This window comes from Nelumbo nucifera, chromosome 1, assembly GCF_055504915.1.
Source record: "Nelumbo nucifera cultivar China Antique chromosome 1, China Antique-T2T, whole genome shotgun sequence".
Taxonomy (NCBI): domain Eukaryota; kingdom Viridiplantae; phylum Streptophyta; class Magnoliopsida; order Proteales; family Nelumbonaceae; genus Nelumbo; species Nelumbo nucifera.
In genome coordinates, this window is record NC_142649.1 from 4,125,899 (window position 1) to 4,146,251 (window position 20,353).

Sequence of the window (20,353 nt, forward strand, 5' to 3'; positions counted from 1 at the left end):
ACTCCAATCTAAACAGTCTTAATTATGGTACAAAGTATATCTTTCAGGGGTGCAAGCCCGGCCCAATCTGAGAATCCTTGCAATAATACAAGTTGGGGGGCATTCAAAGTAAGAGGTCGTAAAACATGTACTCTGTTAGAGGAACTCGACCAGTGAATCAACTTGATGAACCTGCAATTGAAGTGAACATGGGGGAGAAGACTGAACTGCCTCAAAATGATCCTGCCTACGACTAAATTTCCTGAGAGTCCCTTTGATTCACTATATTATAGGGGGAACGGGATAGAGACTAGAGAGGCAGATATTGACTCCAGAATCTCCTCTGGTTCTACTTTCTATAGCATTTAAAGGTGAACAATTAAGATGAAATCTGATTAATGCTAAGCCTGAATGTCATGGAACTTAAATTTTAATAAAGGTAATATTAGTCTGGTACATAACATTATATAACAAACTTCTAGGGATCTGGTTGGACCTTATTGTCATGTAAACATCATCAACACAGTTTTTTCATAGGTAACTCCAGTATCAGCTTGTCTTACACCGCCAGTCCTAAATCTAAAGGAAAATTGTGTCATGTTGGCAACGGGCATAGAGCCCGGATCTGCTAACCCTAAAACGCTACTACTAACCACACATCGAAAACATCTCCTGTACTTGTATTTTAGTGTCTAGTTGATGCCAGATCCCGATTCCATAAAAACCTTTAGCCAATCCAAGATGAATACAAATTGATATTAAATATTTTAGATGGCAATAGCTTACGTAGTTCAAAGAATGTGCTAATAGTACATGGGCTCAAGATGATACATAAAAATCTTAATGAACAAAATAAGCAACCATGAGTACCCTTCATAAAATTTTGTACCAGTACATGTGCTTATCAAGAATACAAACGGAAATAACACATATTTTGAAGTTTTGAACTGCCTCACGCATTTGACAAGAGCCCAAAATCACTATTTATACCACCGTTCTATTGATTATACAGACAGATAATCAAGAACCATCAATTGCAAATTACAAGGATTGTTTCCGATCAGAAGAATAAGGAACTACTAGTTTACTACACCATTCCTCGTCAAAAAAGGACCATTGCCCTATGTGGTGGACTGGGTATAGACCTAACTTGTGGAATTTGCATAAATGTGCTTGCAGCTGGGGCCCGTCTAGTTCAGTTGCCTGACATACAGGACTACATTCGAGAGTTTGCACACTCAAGCCACATGCAATGCTCATAACAGCTAAGCCAGCAAATAAGGATATACAAAAGAAGTGATTATTAAACAATTGCAGAAAACACTATGTTCTCCCATGAAAAGGTTTCCAAATCTCAAACACTTGCATCTTTTTGGGAGAGCTGGTGGTTGTGGAACTATTGGTGCTTCAGAAAAACATTGTTCTATTCGTCCTTTTCCTCATGGTGTGAGTGATGAAAATTCTTCTTAATTCTTTGTTTGGCTTAACAGATATCAAGGGACCTGCAGAAGTAGACAACAATCTTCACATAAAAAAAAAGAGAAGCCCAAATGAAACAAAATTATGATATGCATCTTCGAAGAGGTGTGACTTGGATATTGACATGTCAGAATCATGGAACAATGGACCAGTTGAAAATGATGATGCATAGGAAGAGGTTCAAAATGTAAATGAACTTGAAATTGCAGTAGTCATGAAGATAAGCATACAAGAATAAAAGTAGAGATGGAAATGGTTTTCTTGGTGCAAAAGTCCAAGTGAAGAATTTTGTTTAAAAAGCAAGTAAAAGTGAAATGAAAGAAGAAAACAATAAGCTACAAAAGAAAACCATCCAAAGCCACTTTCATATATCAACAAAGAAATAGTAACAGACCCTAACCCCCCCCTACACACACACAAAATTGTGGAAATCAAGACTTGCCACACAAACTAATTTAACTCCAACACTTTCATGCATCTAATGGAAGGTTAAAAATACAAAGTACAAACACACCCAAAAAATAGGGGAGGCAATGGATTGTCAACCCAAACAAGAATCCCACTCGAGAGATGAAATGTTCTACCAAAATGAAATTCCATATGCCTACAATAGTTTTCAAGGCACCAAGGTGAGGTATGCCTTGTTGCCTAGGCGATGGATTATTTTTTAGTAAAAACATATATACTAGGTAGTTACCTACTTACCTAGGTTTCATAACTATATTTCCTTAATAATTATCCATAATTTTCATAAGAAAAGTATAAACTTCATATTGAAGTCTAGAATATTAACATATTCATGAGAAGAAAAAGAAGAAAAGAATATTAAAAAAATATAGGGGCTGACCCCCTATTTTTATAGGAAAAGAAGAAAGGTGGAAGAAGAAAATGTGTTGATTAGACAAAATTTTAAGTTCTTCCTTATTGGTTCAGGTTTTGAAGTCATTGAGGGTTCAATACAGCAGTTAGCAATGTTTATGTTGATTAAACCCTAACAAATAAGAAAATAATAAAAAAGAATTCAGTATATAAACACACAAACTGATTATTTTAGTTTAATAATGTCTATTTTATAATTATAATCTTTAAAATTAAGAATATAATAGTATTTTATAACATAGTGCACAAAACTGCTTGGCAATTAGGAGAGGCCTCCAAGGGTGCCTTGTCACCTAGGCATCGCCTTGACAACTATGTGCCTTACATTAGACAACCATAATAACATACTACCCAGTGGTATGATAAGTCAATCTATCCTTAAGACCAGTGCTGAATCCAACACTTTCTTAATCTCTATTTGTTGTGACATGGATCCTACCTACTAGGCTACTACTAATGAATTAAGAATTCTCACAAGGACTTTAACATGGATTGAAACCTTTCACAGGAATCTTTAATAAAAACTTCAACTAATATTATCAACTAATCTAAATGGTTTGCTATTAGCCCATGATAATTGATTCGCCTAATACACTATTTTATACTCTATCATGTCTATGGCACAACCCAAACCCTTTTTCCAATGTTTCTAATCATCCAGCAAAAGCAAGAGGCCCAAATTCCTGCTCTTCAAAAACCTCAGGAAGAACCGATATTCATCAACATTTTGAACAAGTAGGACATGGATCCTGCCAGCTGAATCATCTACTCCCCTAAGAGGAAGTAGCTAAAAATATCTCATCTCAAGACACTTATGTGCCTGGATCCTTGTACATGCTCTCACCAGCTGAGTTTGACATGATATTTACCAGAAATACATGTGATACTGAATGGACAATTGAATACTTAATAGAATTAACATTTCTAAAAGATGTAGAATAGTTTTAATAATTCTGTGTGAGAAGTTTTAATTAAATCTGGCAAGATATAAGCATTAGGAAATGACAGCTAGCTTAAAATAGCACAAGCATGGTATAAGCATTTTTTTTTTTTGATAAATAACTGTTAACTTCATTGAATTTAAAAGAAAGTGTACAAGAGAAAGTGGGAGAGAGACAAACCCTCTTATCTCTCCCCTTTAATTTTAATTAAAAATTGCATTTGTGCCCATAATGTTAGATTTCTCCCAACCCCATGCTTGGCTAGTGCATCAGCCATCGAATTAGCTGTTCTTTTCACCCATCATATTCTCAGTTCCATGTCCTTTGTGATCCATCTGAATTTTTTCTTCTCACTGTTGTATTTCCACATCCTACTTTCCTCATCCAGTAGCCAAGCCACTACCAGTTTGGAATCCCCTTCAATGATTAGCTTTCTAGCATTCATGGTTCTAGCCCTTTGCACCCCTTCCATAACTGCCATTACTTCTGCTCTTAGTGAGTCTCCTTCACCTGCTGGGCCTGAGAATATTGCACACACTGTACCCTCCTCATCCCTGAATACACCTCCAATTCCTGACCTACCTGGGTTTTCCATGCTACTTCCGTCAAAGTTAAGCTTTATAAATCCTCTTTCAGGAGGGGACCAGATAGGAATAACAGGCTGCTTATTGACATTTGAGTCTGCCACTTCCTTCCAATTTCTAATGATGTCATCAATGGATATATGTGAGAAGCTTTCTAAGGATTTCAGCCAGTGAGCTACTCTGATCAATATTGATTCAATCAAGGCCTCTTTTGTTCTTTCCTTTTCTCTAAAAATTCTTGCATTTCTTTCTTCCCACACTGCCCAGATTATTGCCGCCCTAGCACTCTTCCACATGATGTTACCTATTGTTGAGTTGGGCCTAGTTGTTTTTATTCTTATTTTAAGTTATTTAGTTAGGAAGTTGTTGGGCTTTAGGCCCATTAGTTTATGTTTTTAAGTTGTGACTGTTCAGCTACATTAGTAGCCGCCCTACTAAGGGCATCCTTGTAATATCTCATCCTTTAAATTAAGTATAAATTATAATGAGGGGTTGGCGGCTAGAGTTTATCTAAGAATCCTGGTTGACTTCCTACTCTTTTCTCCTCCTCTTTTCTTCTCTACTGCTGAAATCTTCATCTTCCTCCTCTTTCCCTTCACAAGAAGTTCAACTAAATCTGCAATTAGTGATTTCTACTTGGTATTAGAGCAGGCCGAAGGTTCCTTGAGTTGTTTTCTCATGTAGCTCTAGATCGGCCGACTGCATGGTGATTTAAGAGGCTGATCGAAGATCTCAAGTAAGCCCAGTTTTTGGATTTTTTGGTGGATTTGTTTGCCCTGTAACTGGTCTAGGGTTTCTCACCAAAATCAGGAAAAACTGGAGAAAGGGGAAGAGTCCTGTTTCTGTTGGACTCTTCAATTTTGACCTAAGAAGTGGCGCCCTAATTTTTTAGGGTTCCTTGGAGTTTTCTGTAAGGGGCGGTTCAAGTCCTGCCTGATTTGGAGGCTTCTAGAGAGAGTGGCTGCCTCTTCTCTCTCTTCTTCCGTCCCACAAAAAAGGAATCTTTTGTGGGAAGATAGTCTAGGACACCAAAAAGGTGTTGGTTCCAGAAGTGTTTCATTTGATCTTCTTGCATATTTCAGTTATTTTCTTTACACTTTTTGAGAAGCATGGAGGGTCACGGAGTTGAAAATAAGCCCGGGAGTGAAATGAGACTAGTGGGAGGGGGTGCTGGAGACCTTTTCGGGACTGGGACCATTACTACAGTTAGGTCGGATGTTGCAAATTACTTAGAATGGTCACAATCTGCAAAGATGGCCATTGGTGCTCGTGGGAATTTAGGGTATATCACTGGTGAAGAAGTGAAACCCGAAACTAGCAACTTTCGGTGGGTACAAGAGAATTATATGGTGATGACTTGGTTGTGTAATTCCATGTTGCCCCATATAAGTAAAAGCTTTTTATGGGCAAATACAAGTAAGGAAATATGGGATGGGGTTGCAGAAACCTATTCACAAAGGGAGAATGTTGCTAGGGCTTATCAGTTGAGAAATCAGATTATTTCTACAAGACAGGGAGATAGACCTGTTGCAGCCTATTTTTCAGCCCTTAAAACCCTGTGGCAGGAGATTGACCATTTAGAGACATTTGCTTGGGAAACCACTAAGGATGCAGCTACCTATTAGAAACATCTAGAGAAGTATAGGGTGTTCTGATCAATGCTAGCTCACCATATCTTCTTTCCAGGGACAGTGTTACCCTCTCCCAGGCATATGCCTTTGTGTCAGGGGAGGAGAGCAGGAGAGACGTGATGATGAAAAATCCTATTTCTGATCAGTCTGCCATGGTGAGTACTATGAAACCTAAACAAAGTGGAGATCGGGGTGACAGTGAAATCAAGAAGAAAGATAAAAGAGATCTGATCTGTGACTACTATAAGAAGCCTAAACACACAAGAGATACTTGCTGGAAGCTTCACCCACATCTTGTGCCGACTAGATTGAAAAATAAGAAGGGAAATGCTCAAATGGAAGTTACTGGAGACATTCTGGCCCCTCCTACTACAACTGCTCTAGAGTCTGTTGCAGTTGCTGCAGTAAGGGCCGAACTTGAGAGGTATGGGAAACTTCTGAACCAGCGGGATACAGCCAGTTCTAGTTCAGCAGCAAGCGGACAACAAGGTACAGGCGGTACTGGTGGAGTCCACTCTACTTTGCTCATACAGGTAGTTCACACGTCACTGCAAATTATGTTTCTACTTCAAGTAAGGAGGGACCTCCTTGGGTTATAGATTCTGGAGCCTCAGAGCACATGGCCCATAGCTCTACTATTTTTTCTTCTTACTATCTCTATTCTGGCAGAGATAGGGTCTCCACAACTGATGGATCCCATGTTCCCATTGCTGGGAAGGGATCTGTCAAGCTTAGTGATTTTATTTCTCTACCCTCTGTCCTTCATGTTCCCAGATTGAGCACTAATTATCTGTTAGTAGTTTGATTAAGAACCTGAACTGCTCAGTAATGTTTTCTCCTGGTCATTGTATTTTGCAGGATCTGGATTCAAAGAGGGCGATTGGGAGTGGTCGTGAAGTGAATGGGATCTACCTCCTGGATGTGCTTCCTCCTCATCAGAGTCATCATGTCAGCAGGGATAGTGAGTCAAGGTCTATGGGTCAAATTATGCTTTGGCATAATCGTTTGGGCCATTTACCTTTTTCTTCTTTGAGTCTTTTGTTTCCAAAACTTTTTGAGTCTATTAGTTTGTCAAGTCTGGAGTGTGAAGGTTGTCAACTTGGAAAGCATTGTAGACATTCATTTAAACCTAGTAATAAAAAGGTGTTCTTCTTCTTTTGATGTTATTATTCTGATGTGTGGGGACCTTACCATGTTCCTTCTATGGGAGGCTATCGATATTTTCTCTTATTTGTGGATGATTTCTCACGATACTCTTGGATTTACCTGATGAGATCCCGCGATGAAGTACCATCCTTGGTGAGGCAATTTCATCAGATGGTGCTAACACAGTTTGGAACAAGAATAAAGGTGTTCAGATCAGACAATGCCAGGAAATATTTTGAAAAACACCTCGCCTCATATCTGTTAGAATATGGTATTGTCCATTAGAGTAGTTGTCCCTACAGTCCACAACAGAATGGTGTTGCAGAAAGGAAGAACAAACACATTGTTGAGATTGCAAGAAGCATGATGATCACATTTACAGTTCCAGTTCGGTTTTGGGGTGATGCAGTTCTCACAGCAGTATATCTGATTAACAGGGTGCCCTCTCGTATACTTGGATTTAGCACCCCATTCAGTTTCCTTTTTCCTGAGGAGGAGATGTTTCATATTCCTCTCAGGGTGTTTGGGTGTGTCTACTTTGCACATATCCTTGGTTCTCACCGCTCGAAGCTTGATCCCAAGGCAAAGAAATGTGTCTTCCTTGGATATGCAGAAAATCAGAAAGGGTACTGCTGCTATGATCCAGTCTCTGGGAGCCGGTATGTTACCATGGATGTCACCTTTTTTGAATCCACATACTTCTCAAAGAATCCTTCTCAGGGGGAGTGTTTTTGGGAAGTGAGTCAACAGTCTATTCCTCTCCTAGTTCCAGTCCCTGTGTCTACTCCTGTGCTTGACTTTCCTGTGTCACCTACCTTACCACCTCCTTTGCGTCCTGCTTCTCAGCATTACTTACGACAGAGACTTACAAGGAGGTTGATTCCACTACAACAGAACTCACGTCACTTCCTGTCGGTTCCTTGGAGACTCCAGACTCAGATGACATGGATTCAGGTATTCCTCTTGGTCCCGCTACTGTTTCAGTTCCCATTGATTCTACTAACCCTGTTACAGATAACCTCGACCTTCCTATTGCTCTCAGAAAAGGGAAGAGAAAGTGTACTGCTCATTGTATTTCACAGTACTTATCCTACAATGGACTTTCTCCTTCCTATTGTGCTTTTCTTTCCTCTCTTGACTCTGTGTCTATACCCAAGGGTGTAAGTGAGGCTCTCTCCAAACCTGAGTGGAAGACAACTATGCAGGAAGAGATGACAGCTTTGATTAAGAATCAAACATGGGACATTGTGGATCTACCAGAGGGCAAGGAGATAGTTGGATGCAGATGGGTTTACACAGTAAAATATAAGGCAAATGGGAGTATAGAAAGGTACAAGGCAAGACTTGTTGCAAAAGGGTACACACAGACCTATGGGATTGATTACTTAGAGACCTTTGCACCAGTTGCAAAGATGACCTCTGTTTGGATGCTTCTTTCTCTTGCTGCCTCTCTTGGCCCTTGTTTCAACTTGATGTGAAGAATGCTTTCCTAAATGGGGATCTGCAAGAGGAAGCGTATATGGATCTTCCTACTGGCTTCTACAGTGATGCTGAAAAGGGAAAGGTATGCAGGCTTAAGAAGTCACTTTATGGCTTGAAACAATCTCCCAGAGCATTGTTTGACAGATTCAGAAAGGCCTTGATTGCTTTTGGCTACACTCAGACACAATCCGATCATACCTTGTTTGTGAAGCAAAAGGGATCTTTGGTGTCAGTCCTCATTGTTTATGTGGATGATATTGTTGTCACGAGGAATGACCTAAGTGAGATTGATTGTCTGAAAAGGAATCTACATAAAGAATTTGAAATTAAGGATCTTGGAGAACTGAGATACTTCTTAGGCATTGAAGTTGCAAGATCAAAACATGGAATTTTTATCTCTCAAAGGAAGTATGTCTTGGATCTTCTTCAAGAGACAGGGAAGCTTGGAATGAAGGCAATCAGTATCCCTATTGATCAGAACCATAGAATCAATGCATCAGAAGGTGAGCCAGTAAAGGACATTGGGAGATATCAGAGACTTGTGGGTCGGCTGCTATACTTTTGTATGACAAGACCAAACATTTCCTATGCAGTAAGTGTGGTAAGTCAATACATGCATGCTCCACGAGTCCAGCATTGGGAGGCAGTTGATAGGATTCTTGCTTATCTGAAGGGACACCCGGGCAGAGGCATATTGTTTACTGATCATGGATAGTTGAAACTAGAGGCTTATACAGATGCAGATTGGGCAGGATGCCTTGATGACAGGAGATCAACTTCAGGAGTGTGCACCCTTGTTGGGGGTAACCTTGTCTCGTGGAAGAGTAAGAAACAAACAGTGGTGGCAAGATCAAGTGCTAAAGCTGAATATAGGGCCATGGCACATGGAGTTTCAAAACTTCTCTGGATCCGTTCCCTATTAGAAGAAATTGGTGTACAGGCAGAAGAACCTATGATGTTGTACTGTGATAACCAGACAGCAATTAACATTGCCCATAACCCAGTCCAGCATGACCGAACTAAGCACATTGAAGTGGATAGACATTTTATAAACATTTTATCAGAGAAAGAGTGACTTCTGGAGAAGTTTGTCTTCCATACATTGCTTCTGATCTGCAGCTTACTGATGTTCTCACAAAAGGTGTTGCAAAGAACAAGCTGGAGCATGATCTACACAAGTTGGGAATGTGTGATATTTACTCCCAACTTGAGGGGGAGTGTTGAGTTGGGCCTAGTTGTTTTTATTCTTATTTTAAGTTATTTAGTTAGGAAGTTGTTGGGCTTTAGGCCCATTAGTTTATGTTTTTAAGTTGTGACTGTTCAGCTACATTAGTAGCTGCCCTACTAAGGGCATCCTTGTAATATCTCATCCTTTAAGTTAAGTATAAATTATAATGAGGGGTTGGCGGCTAGGGTTTATCTAAGAATCCTAGTTGATTTCCTACTCTTTTCTCCTCTTTTCTTCTCTACTGCTAAAATCTTCATCTTCCTCCTCTTTCCCTTCACAAGAAATTCAACTAAATCTACAATCGATGATTTCTACTCCTATCTTCCTCGGCCATGAACAGGAAGTTTGATCAAAAGGACTTTTGATGTCATCAGGTGTCCACCTGCACTCAAATAAGGAAAAAATCCATTCCCAAATGCCAACAACAAAAGGACAAGTGATAAACAAATGAAAGCAAGTCTCACTGCTAGCCTTGCAAAGAACACACCAATGTGGGGAAAGGCACCACTTTTTCCTCTTCCTTTGTAGCCAATCAAAGTATTTATTCTTTTGTGAACAACTTCCCAACAAAAAGCCACAATCCTAGGTGGGATAGTCTTGCACCATACCTCCTTGACAGGAAAAGAATGAAGGGGACTAAGGGGAGGTTGGGTTAAAACTTTGAAGAAAGAGTTATAGGAGAATAGACCCGAAGAGGAAGGTGCCAAAATTCTTTCATCAGGCTTATCATGATCAAGGAAAATTCCTTCAAGGTTTTGGAGTAAAGAGACCACACTATCAATTTCTGAATCCCTTAATCCCCTTCTAAATCCAAGGTTCCAATCAAAACCATTAATTGAGTTTGATGGGACTACGAAAGTAGATATGATGGGCTCATTCTTGAAACATGATAAAGAATACAAAGAGGGGTATAAGTCCTTCAAAGGGGAGTTCCCATGCCAGATTTGATCCCAGAATTTGATTAGGTTACCAGAATTGAGTTCATACCTTACAAGAGGCAAGAAACAAGGTAGAATCGCTTGCACGGCCTTCCAAGGTGAAGCTCTGGTAGCCCATTGTAGTGAACCAGAGTTCCATCCATTGTCCAATAGCCCATGTATGCTCACCACCACCCTTGCCCATAGTTTCTCTCTTTCTTTAGGCATTCTCCATAACCACTTCCCTAGTAGAGATAAATTTCTTTTTTGGATATTTCCTATTCCAAGACCCCCATACTTTTTATCTCTACTGACTATCTCCCAACACACCTTATGATCTCTTTTCTCTTCTCCTGGCTCCCATAAGAAATCCCTTATTAATTTCTCAATGCTCCTGCTTACTCCCTCTGGCATCTTGAAGCCTGACATATAATACACAGGGAGGTTTGCTAGGGTCGACTTTATTAGGGTGATCCTACCTCTTAGGGAAATGTAGCCCTTTTTCCAACATACCAGTTTCTTTGACACCTTTTCTACAACTGGATTCCAAAAGCTTGAGTCCTTTGGGTTGGCTCCTAAGGGTAATCCTAGGTAGCTTAGGGTGATCCTACCTCTATCCTCCATGTTTATACTTGCAATGCAACTCTTCTCGAAATTCACTTTTAAATTGGATAATTTTGCAAAGAACTGCACTATCTGCTTTAGGTTCCTAATCCATGTCACATTGTCCCCTTCACAAAACAATAGGGTGTCATCAGCAAATTGTAAATGGGTAACCGACGCCCTATCCCTCCCTAGTCTCCAACCTCTCAGTAGTTGTCTTGTATCAGCTTTTGTTATTAATCTACTCAAGACATCTGCAATGAGGGTGAAGAGAAAGGGAGAAAGGGGGTCTCCTAGTCTAATACCATGCTCTGCTTTGAAAAAATCCACCACTGATCCATTTATGAGCACCGAGTAGTGACATGTTTGGATACAACCCCATACCCATTTGCACCACCTCTCCCTAAAGCCAAAGTGACTTAAAACCTCCATTAGAAAGGTCCAATCCACCATATCATAGGCTTTCTCCATATCCGATTTGCAGACTATGCCCTTTCTTCCAGTTCTCTTCATTTCTTCAAGGCACTCAATTGCTATCAGAACTTGATCTGTTATTTGTCTATTTTGAACAAAAGCCCCTTGGTTAGAAGAGATGATGGAAGGGAGCACTTTCTTTATCCTCAAAGATAGCACCTTAGCTATGACTTTATATATACAGACCATTCACCAAGCTTATGGTCTGAAGTCCTTTGGATGGACCACTCCACCCCTTTTTGGCACCAATGCGATGAGTGTGGCATTCATACCAGGATTTATTACTCCTCTGTCAAAAAATTCATCAAAAACTTCCTTTAGGTCATCTTTTAATATGTCCCAACAGTCCTAAAAGAATTTCATGGTGAATCCATCTGGCCCCGGTGCCTTTGACCTATCCATAGAAAACACTGCCCCCTTGATCTCTTCCAATTCGAACCTCCTTTCTACTAACCAAATCTTGCAATCACCTGAAATGGTCGGCCAGTCCAATCCTTCTACCCATCTTTTATCACTTTGGGGTCTTTGAAACATGGCTCTGAAGCGCTCTGCAAAGATCCTTGCAATCTCTCTTTGGTCCTCTATAACCTCCCCTCCAATTTCCAATTTAGAAATAAAATTCTTGCTTCTTCTCCCATTAGCTAAGCATATTAAAACACTATATCTATACTTGTTTTCTAGATCTCAGGAAATGTATCCCTATTTCTTGCATCTGTGCTGCTGTTCATATCCGCATCTTGGCATCATAGCAAGACTTTATTTGCACAGAGAATCCCTGGGCCAATATTTAGGTCACATTTCCAAAATTTGAACCCTCCTGACTCTTAGAATTGGCCAACTCCTTCACAAGTTCACTGTCCAATCTCAATTCACTGCACCAAGATCTAGCTCTATATAAAGAGCCTCATCTACATCACTCCCCAGTCTAAACTTTGATCTGCCAGTCTGCTCTGATTCAACGACTGAGAGAATAAGTGTTGGTAGATTCACCTTGAATAGAAGATTCCCTGGTTTTTCTACAATGCTTCAATCAGTGCTTCAAAAGACCTGCCTTAGGCTGCAAGCTGGGGTACATTTACCTAGCCAGTTGTTATATTTTGATGAATCAATCTTGAAGTTGCTGTTTGAATATGTAATTTATTATATTATAGGCTGTATCTATGGTGTTTAAAGTTTAAACGGCTTAGGCTATGTAGGATTTGAATGTGCGAGGTTATGACCACCTTGCCAATAACATGCTCTAACCAATTGAACCAATAGGCTTTTTGAAGCATTTTATTTTCCTTCAGAATTTAGATTTGCATGTCCTTGTATATAAGTTTTTATTTTATTCTTTCTTTTTCAAAAGTGGCACCCCACTTCATTCATGCATGCACCTCACAATATGTCTTGTCCCTTAGACTCTAGGAATCCTTGCACTCTAGTTGCACTGCACTTTAAACATTGGGATTAATCCATAGAAAAGCAAATTTGTTATTCATTTGCTTATGTTTTCATGTTCTTTTCCTTTGTTATGTTGACTAGGTTGTTTCTTATGTTCAAGCAACATTAGTACTAATGTAATTCCTGACCAATTAAAAATAATATAGGAGGAATGCTAGTAAACAATGAGTATGTGCAACTCTTGGAGTTTCTTCTCCCTACAGATAAGGTGGGATTCATGAAAAGACATGTCCAATTTTGTCATGTAGTGTTCCTTCTCATGGATCCCACCATGTGATGTAGATATTGAAACAAAGAAAGAATTCGTGGAGAAATAAATCACTTTTCCAATTACCACACCAATTTCAGAATTTTGTAGTCATATGGATATTGGTATTTTAAAATTTTTTTAGATTTATTTTCAGGTAGTAGGTATCATAGGAATAGAGTTTCAAGTCTTAATTTGGAATAACCATTTATGGTAACTTTCAGGCTTATTATTTATAGTAAAAGCAGGTCTGTTGACTCTGTTCAAGTTTAGAAGATCCAGAACAGAGCCAGGCATTACCCAATTTAGCTTAGCAGCACCGATAAAGTGCCACCAAATCTTACAAGTTGACCGGCAGTTAGGGAATAGATGATTGACACTCGAGGTCCTGGTTACAGAAATCACAGGACTGAATTGGAATCTGCAGGCCTCTGTTCTCCAAGGAGACCTTGGTAAGGCACTTCTCCATGGCAGCTGATCACAGAAAGAATCCCACTTGAGATGGAACCAGACAACTCCAAATCATCCTGGAGGGAAAGAAAGGTTGTGGGGGCTTCTTAAGTTTCTTCCAAAAGATTTAACTGAGAAACATCCATTATTCTCCCACTTCCAGCATCATTCATCCTCATACCCCATTCCAATTCTCTGATTTGCCAGAACTTGGAGGAAATTGAACAGGCCCACCACTTCCTAATCTGAAAAATGACTGTTATTGTAATATTATAATGCCATAAAATACAAATACAAAAATATTATATGGTGCCTCATACAAAAAAAGCTGGGCGCTTGGGTGAGGCATCCCTTCATAGGTGCTCTCTACTTCATCACAATTATCCATCCTTAATCACCCAAAACCCTTCCACCCCAAAAAGGCCCACAACCAGAACTGGAATTTGTAGGACAAACTTATTGCTTACTACAATTTCTTATAAAATAGCACCAAAATAATGAAAGATACCATGTAGGGAAAAGGCATATGGGCATTGAGACATACCTGAAGTTATTGTGAACTGGTCTCAGGATGTTAGTAATGTTGTAACAAGTAGGGGGTTTTTCCCCAACCAGAAAGTACTTGTGAAAATGGGAACAGTAAGAGAATGAGAGGGTTATTTATCCCCCAAAGACTTGATTACAAAATTCTTTTTCATGACTAGCAACAACATAATAAGTTCTGTCTCAACATCAGCAGAGAAATTCTGTGTTGGGATAGTATGGAGCCCTGGTGGCACACAGCCATTGTCTTGGAGTCTTGATGTTGCCTCTGATGACTGTTGGCACATGCCAGCTACCCCTTTCTGACTCCTGCACTTTTATCTCCATAATCAGAAATATTCTGAAGATGCAGATAGATGATACAGAATACAGAGTAAACCACTGAAACTTACCTATTCGTTCAGTACCTTTCATTATAAAAATAAAATTAATAATAACTTATAATCATTAATAAACAGTCATAAATCACCACCTGTATAACAATTGAATACAGTGGAGGCATGTGGAGAGTGGGACCTTGTCTGGACATTGTAAATCGAACCTGTGATTATCAAAACGATGTTAAGTTTTAGTAACAAGAACAATGTAGGCCAAAAAATTATCAGTATTCTAGTTTGCACATGAAGGGTGAGAACATCTGCAATAAGCGTATGTTTGAATATCTCATGCTGAGTAAAAGAAATGGATGAAAATGGAAGAATAGTGACCCCATTCTCTCCCTGCTTCTGACATTAAACTGCATGTTAATGATATCCCAAGACGAAAAATATACAGAAGTTACCATCCAAGGCAATCATGGGAATATGCCCTCCCTCAGTAAACTCTGAGAATCTTACCTAGTTTATCAGTCATTGGCTTGAAAATTGGAAAAGTTCACAATTTCTTTTATTTTCTGAATTTTTAAGCCACAAGGAGAGCATTCATCAGCCATTTTTATATGGCTACAAACAACACATCAATTGCATAAAACAAAAATATTGAATATGCATCAAGGTGAAAGTAGAAAGTGGGAAGGTCAGCAATGCTGTATGGAGAAGAGGAGCAGAGTTATGGGCAGTCAATAAACAAAATGTCCAAAAAAATGAGTGTGGCAGAGATGCGCATACTGAAATGGAAAAGTGGAAAAACAGAAAAGAATGGGTCAGAATGAAGTCACTTGAAGGAACCTAGGAGTAGACTAAGATGGTGATAACATGGGAGAAAGTAGACCAAGATGGTCAAGTCATGTACATAGAAGACCATCTACAGCACCCATAAAAAGCAATCTGTTGCAAGTTGAAGGGGCTAGAAGGAAGGGCTAGGGGCAGACCAAAAAGGACATGGGTGGAAGTATTAAGAAATGATTTAAGCACTCATAAAACGATTGATACGACACTAAAAAGAACAGAATGGCGAAACAGGATTCATGTGGCAAACCCCACACGGTTGGTATAGATAAAGCTTAGATGCTGATGCTGATGAATGACAAAACTAAACCAAGTTTAATAAAAATGACGTAATTCCTCAAGGGTTGAATGTAAAAATAAGAAAAGAGAAGAAACAAGTGGAAGAAGAATAGATAGGAAGAGAATAAGAGGGGAGAGAACGTGTGAAAGTATGAACCAATCTAGGGAATCATGCCAATTCATTAGAAAATAAACTATTGGAGTAAATTACAAAAATGCCCATGATTACATAAATTCATCAATAAGATGTATATCCCTATTACACCTTAACACTCCCGGCTCCCCCTTAATCTGAGGATAGATATTGCACATGCCCAGCTTGTATAGGTTGTCTTGAAAGCTTGCCTTCTGAGATTCCTGTTTTGAAACTGACTGTGAGTTGGTCAGCTAACCATACAAATGGAATGCACAGATCCCTAGTAGATCCACCTCTATGTGTTTGATCCTACTATGTTGAACTGGATTATGTATGATGTTTATGGCAGTTTGGTTGTCAGAATAGCATCATTCGTCTTGTAAATGGCATACCTTAGTAAGAAGATTCTTCAATCATAATAATTCAGATGCTCCATGAACAAAAAACATATAAAACAAAGCATATACAGAGGCTTGTTATTGCAACTAAAACATTATAGTTGCTAAAGGGAGTCATGAACTCAACCAAAGAATCCATGACCAATACTGGTTGAGACATGTGCTCTGCAATGGTTCAATTGGTCAGTGTGTAATCACAAGATGGAAAAGACACTCTTGTCACATCTCAAGAGTCTTTCACCAGTTTGAGAGAGAGAGAGAGAGAGAGAGGTAGTCAAAGAACACTCCTTGTTTTTCTTGAGTGAGAGAGAGGTTTTAGTTCCCTCCTATTTTCTGTTTGAAAAGGAAACATCATGGGGAGTTGTAACTCCTCCAACACATTGGGGAGGTTGTGTGCAGTTAACCACACACTCCCTCGTAACACCCTCACCCCCCCCCCAATTCATTTCCGATACCTTATATGAAGATGCTTACCGTTGCAAATTGTGCCTCATAATTTCTTGTAAATGTTCTTTTCTCTTTAATTTTATTTCTTGTGTCAGCATGAATGGTGGACATTAATATCAGTAATATTCTCTATTATGTCTCTATCCTTGATGCGATGGAGGCTTTTTGTTATTTTCTGCTATTATGGACAGAAAGGCCATGGGTACTCTCATGGTACATTCAAAATATCGGGCACCACAAAACTCTGTGCATTTGATACAGTGTGTCACTTAAACACATTAAGCCACAATCTAATCCATTTCAGCAAGTAATAAAAGAAGCAATAATTAAGAACTTGACAACATATTTTGTTTAAGTAGTCAATCAAGACTACAGTCAGAAGAAGCAGAAGTACACAAGGGTTTTGAAAGGAGGGACAGATCGAATGAATCTGCCGCCGCCACTCTCTCAATATTTATATGTTATGTTCACTAATTGTAGGAAAGGGCAGAATTGCCCTTAATGCTTACATGGCAAATAAAACAAATAAAAAACTGAAATAACAAGCTGTCTAAGATAACTACCAACTAACACTGACATAACTAACAAGGGTTACATGTGCTGTCACACGAACACAGTGGGGACCACAGCTGTGGGGTCCACATCAGTGTTCTCTACACTCCCCCTCAAGTTGGGAATAGATATTTGTCATTCCCAACTTGAATAGCTCTGCCTCTAACTTCTTCCTTGGAACAGCCTTGGTGAGAAGATCTACGAGCTGCATGTTGGAGGTGATATATGGGAGACACACTTCTTGTGATGAGACCCTTCCTCTGACAAAATGTTGATCAACTTCGATATGTTTAGTTCTGTCATGCTGCACCGGGTTGTGAGCTATATTAATAGCCACCTGATTATCGCAATACAGCATCAAGGGCTTCTCATAATCAATACCCAACTCTTCAAGTAGTGATTTCAGCCACTCTGTTAGCCATTGACCTGTATTCAGCTTCGACACTAGAGCGAGAAACAACACTTTGTTTCTTACTCCTCCAAGAGACAAGGTTACCTCCTACAAGGGCACAATATCCAGAGGTAGACCTCCTGTCATCGGCACTCCCAGCCCAATCAGCATCTGTATAGACCTCCACCTTCATGTGATTATTGTTCTTGAACAGTACACCTCTACCTGGGCATCTCTTCAAGTATGCTAATATTCTCTCAGCTGCAAGAAGAAGAGTAGTTCTAGGGGAATGCATGTACTGGCTGACAACACTGACTGCATAACTGATGTCTGGCCGTGTGAGGCAGAGATATAGGAGCTTTCCAACCAACCGTTGGAACATAGCTTTGTCTTCAAGAGGCTCTCCACCCTCTGCACTGATCTTGTGATTCTGTTCAATGGGTGTATCGGCAGGCTTGACACCTAACTTTCCAGTTTCCGCCAACAGATCTAGAACATACTTCCTTTGAGAAATAAAGATCCCCTGTTTAGATCTAGCAACCTCAATACCCAAAAAATATCGCAGTGCACCAAGATCTTTCACCTCAAACTCTTGATGAAGGAGCTGTTTAAGGGACTCAATCTCACTATTATTATTCCCGATCACTACAATATCATCCACATATACAGCAAGCAAGGTCAAAGAAGAGTTCACTCTTTTAACGAACAGTGTATGATCTGACTGGGCCTATACATAGCCGAATTTTCCAAGGGCTAGTCTGAATCTATCAAACCAAGCTCTAGGGGACTGCTTTAGTCCATACAATGCCTTATTCAGTCGGCAAACCTTCTTACCTATCTCTGCATCATAGAATCCAGGAGGCAACTGCATGTAGACCTCTTCCTGTAAGTCTCCATTCAGAAAGGCATTTTTAACGTCCATCTAGAACAAGGGCGAAGAGTAACTTGCTGCAAGGGCTAATAGAACTCGAATAGTGGTCATCTTGGCTATTGGAGCAAAAGTCTCCAAGTAGTCTATACCATAAGTCTGAATAAAACCTTTTGCAACCAACCGGGCTTTGTACCTTTCAATGGAGCCATCAGCATCATGTTTCATAGTAAATACCCATCTACATCCAACTGGTTTCTTTCCTTTGGGTAGGTCAACTAGCTCTCAAGTATTATTTTTCAAAAGAGCATCCATTTCAACTTTCATTGCATCTTTCCACTCTGGAACTGATAAGGCTTCTTGCACTATTCTGGGGATAGGAATATCAACAATGGAAGTGAAAAGGACCTGTAAGAGGGAGACAAGCGATCATAGGATAGAAACTAGGAAATGCAGTGAACTGTGGATGTGGTGCAACGCCGTTTCCCTTTACGAACCGCAATAGGGAGGTCAAGGTCATCTGAAGGAGGGGAAGTAGCAACAGTGGAAGGTATCTCAGTGGGCCTTGGGACTGTAGTACCTAGATCAGGATCTGTAGAAGGAACTGGGGCTGGCCTGGACTGCTGATGACCAAGATCAACTTGCCTGCATTGCCTGTGATAGACTTTCAACTCCTGATCCCTCTGACAACCCTCACCATTACAGCCTTTATCACTCAATGGAATGGGTAAAGGAACAACCTCAGATGAGTTAACCCCACTCTCACTGCGCTCTCCCTGAGGAAAAAGACCCAAATTCTCACTACTCTCCCCCTGAGGAGAAACCCTAGGATAATAGGGTGCCTCCTCAAAGAAGGTGACATCTGTCGAGACAAATCTCCTCCCTGAAACAGGATCATAGCAGCAATAACCCTTTTGAGTTTGTGCATAACCGAGAAAAATGCATTTGGAGGCCTTAGGGTCAAATTTGGAATGATGAGGTCCAAGAATCTGAACAAAACAGGTACAACCAAAGGTTTTAAGGGGAACAGTAAGCAACTCCTCGTCTGGGTATAGAAGGGTAAACGGAGGCTTCATATCAAGAACCCGTGACGGAACCCGATTAATGAGATACACTGCCGTGAGGATAGCATCACCCCAGAAACGGATAGGCACATTGGAGGTAAACATAATGCTTCTAGCCACCTCCAAAATGTGTCTATTCTTCCTCTCGGCAACCCCATTCTGCTGTGGTGTATGAGGACAAGTGCTCTGGTGAATAACCCCATGATTGAGTAGATAAGAGGCCAGTGGCTTGGCAAAGTATTCTTTTGCATTATCAGATCTGAGGACTTCGATTTTGACCCCAAACTGGGTTAAAATCATCTGATGAAAGTTTTGGGTCAGAGCGGGAACCTCATCTCGAGAACGCATAAGGTAGACCCAAGAAAATCGGGTATAGTCATCAACAAACAACAGAAAATATCTGTACCCCACCATAGAAGGGATGTGATATGGGCCCCAAACATCGGTATGCACAATATCAAAAGAATTACTACTTCTTTTATTACTCAAGGAATAAGATGTTCTACAATGTTTGGCAAGCTCACAACTCTCACATCTCAAATTTGACATCTCAACAGACTCAAATAAAGTAGGAAACAGACTCTTCAAAGACCGAAAAGATAAATGACCTAACCGATTATGCCAGAGCATAACCAGACTCACAGACTGAGAAACAAAAGACTTCTTATCCACAGACTCTTTCCAATGAGAACTCTCTCCAAGCAGATAGATCCCATTCGTCTCACGGCCAGTCCCAATCACCTTCCTCGTCTCCAAGTCCTGAAAAACACATCGGTTAGGGAAAAAGGTTACTGAACAGTTCTGATGTTTTGTAATACTACTGACTGAAAGTAAATTAGTATCAAGTTTAGGAACATGCAAGACTGAGGATAAAGAGATAGTATCAGACAACTTGATGTCACCCTTGCCAGAAATGGGAACAAGAGAGCCATCAGCAATGGATACTTTATCTCTACCAGAAGATAAGTGATAAGTAGTGAACAGTGATGGCAAGCTAGTCATATGGTCAGATGCACCCGAGTCTAT

The 20,353-nt window shown here is 40.0% G+C and overlaps 1 protein-coding gene across 8 annotated transcripts in view; it reads right to left on the bottom strand.

Moving 5' to 3' along the window:
- Window positions 1-804: 804 nt before the first annotated feature.
- The window catches only part of LOC104605255 (proteinaceous RNase P 1, chloroplastic/mitochondrial-like), a 78,531-nt gene continuing 58,982 nt past the window's right edge, over window positions 805-20,353 (bottom strand). For 2 of the 8 annotated variants that reach the window (XM_088896288.1, XM_088896287.1), the window contains 3 exons: window positions 14,499-14,567; window positions 14,028-14,366; window positions 805-1,481 (listed from right to left, as the gene is read on the bottom strand). In XM_088896288.1, the coding sequence (XP_088752414.1) occupies window positions 14,216-14,366; window positions 14,499-14,567 (220 nt within the window). In that variant the 3' untranslated portion in view covers window positions 805-1,481; window positions 14,028-14,215. Of the gene's footprint in view, window positions 1,482-14,027; window positions 14,367-14,498; window positions 14,568-15,736; window positions 20,087-20,353 lie in introns of those variants that run through there. The other 6 variants (XM_088896286.1, XM_010269940.3, XM_088896291.1 and 3 more) reach the window with 4 other exon arrangements.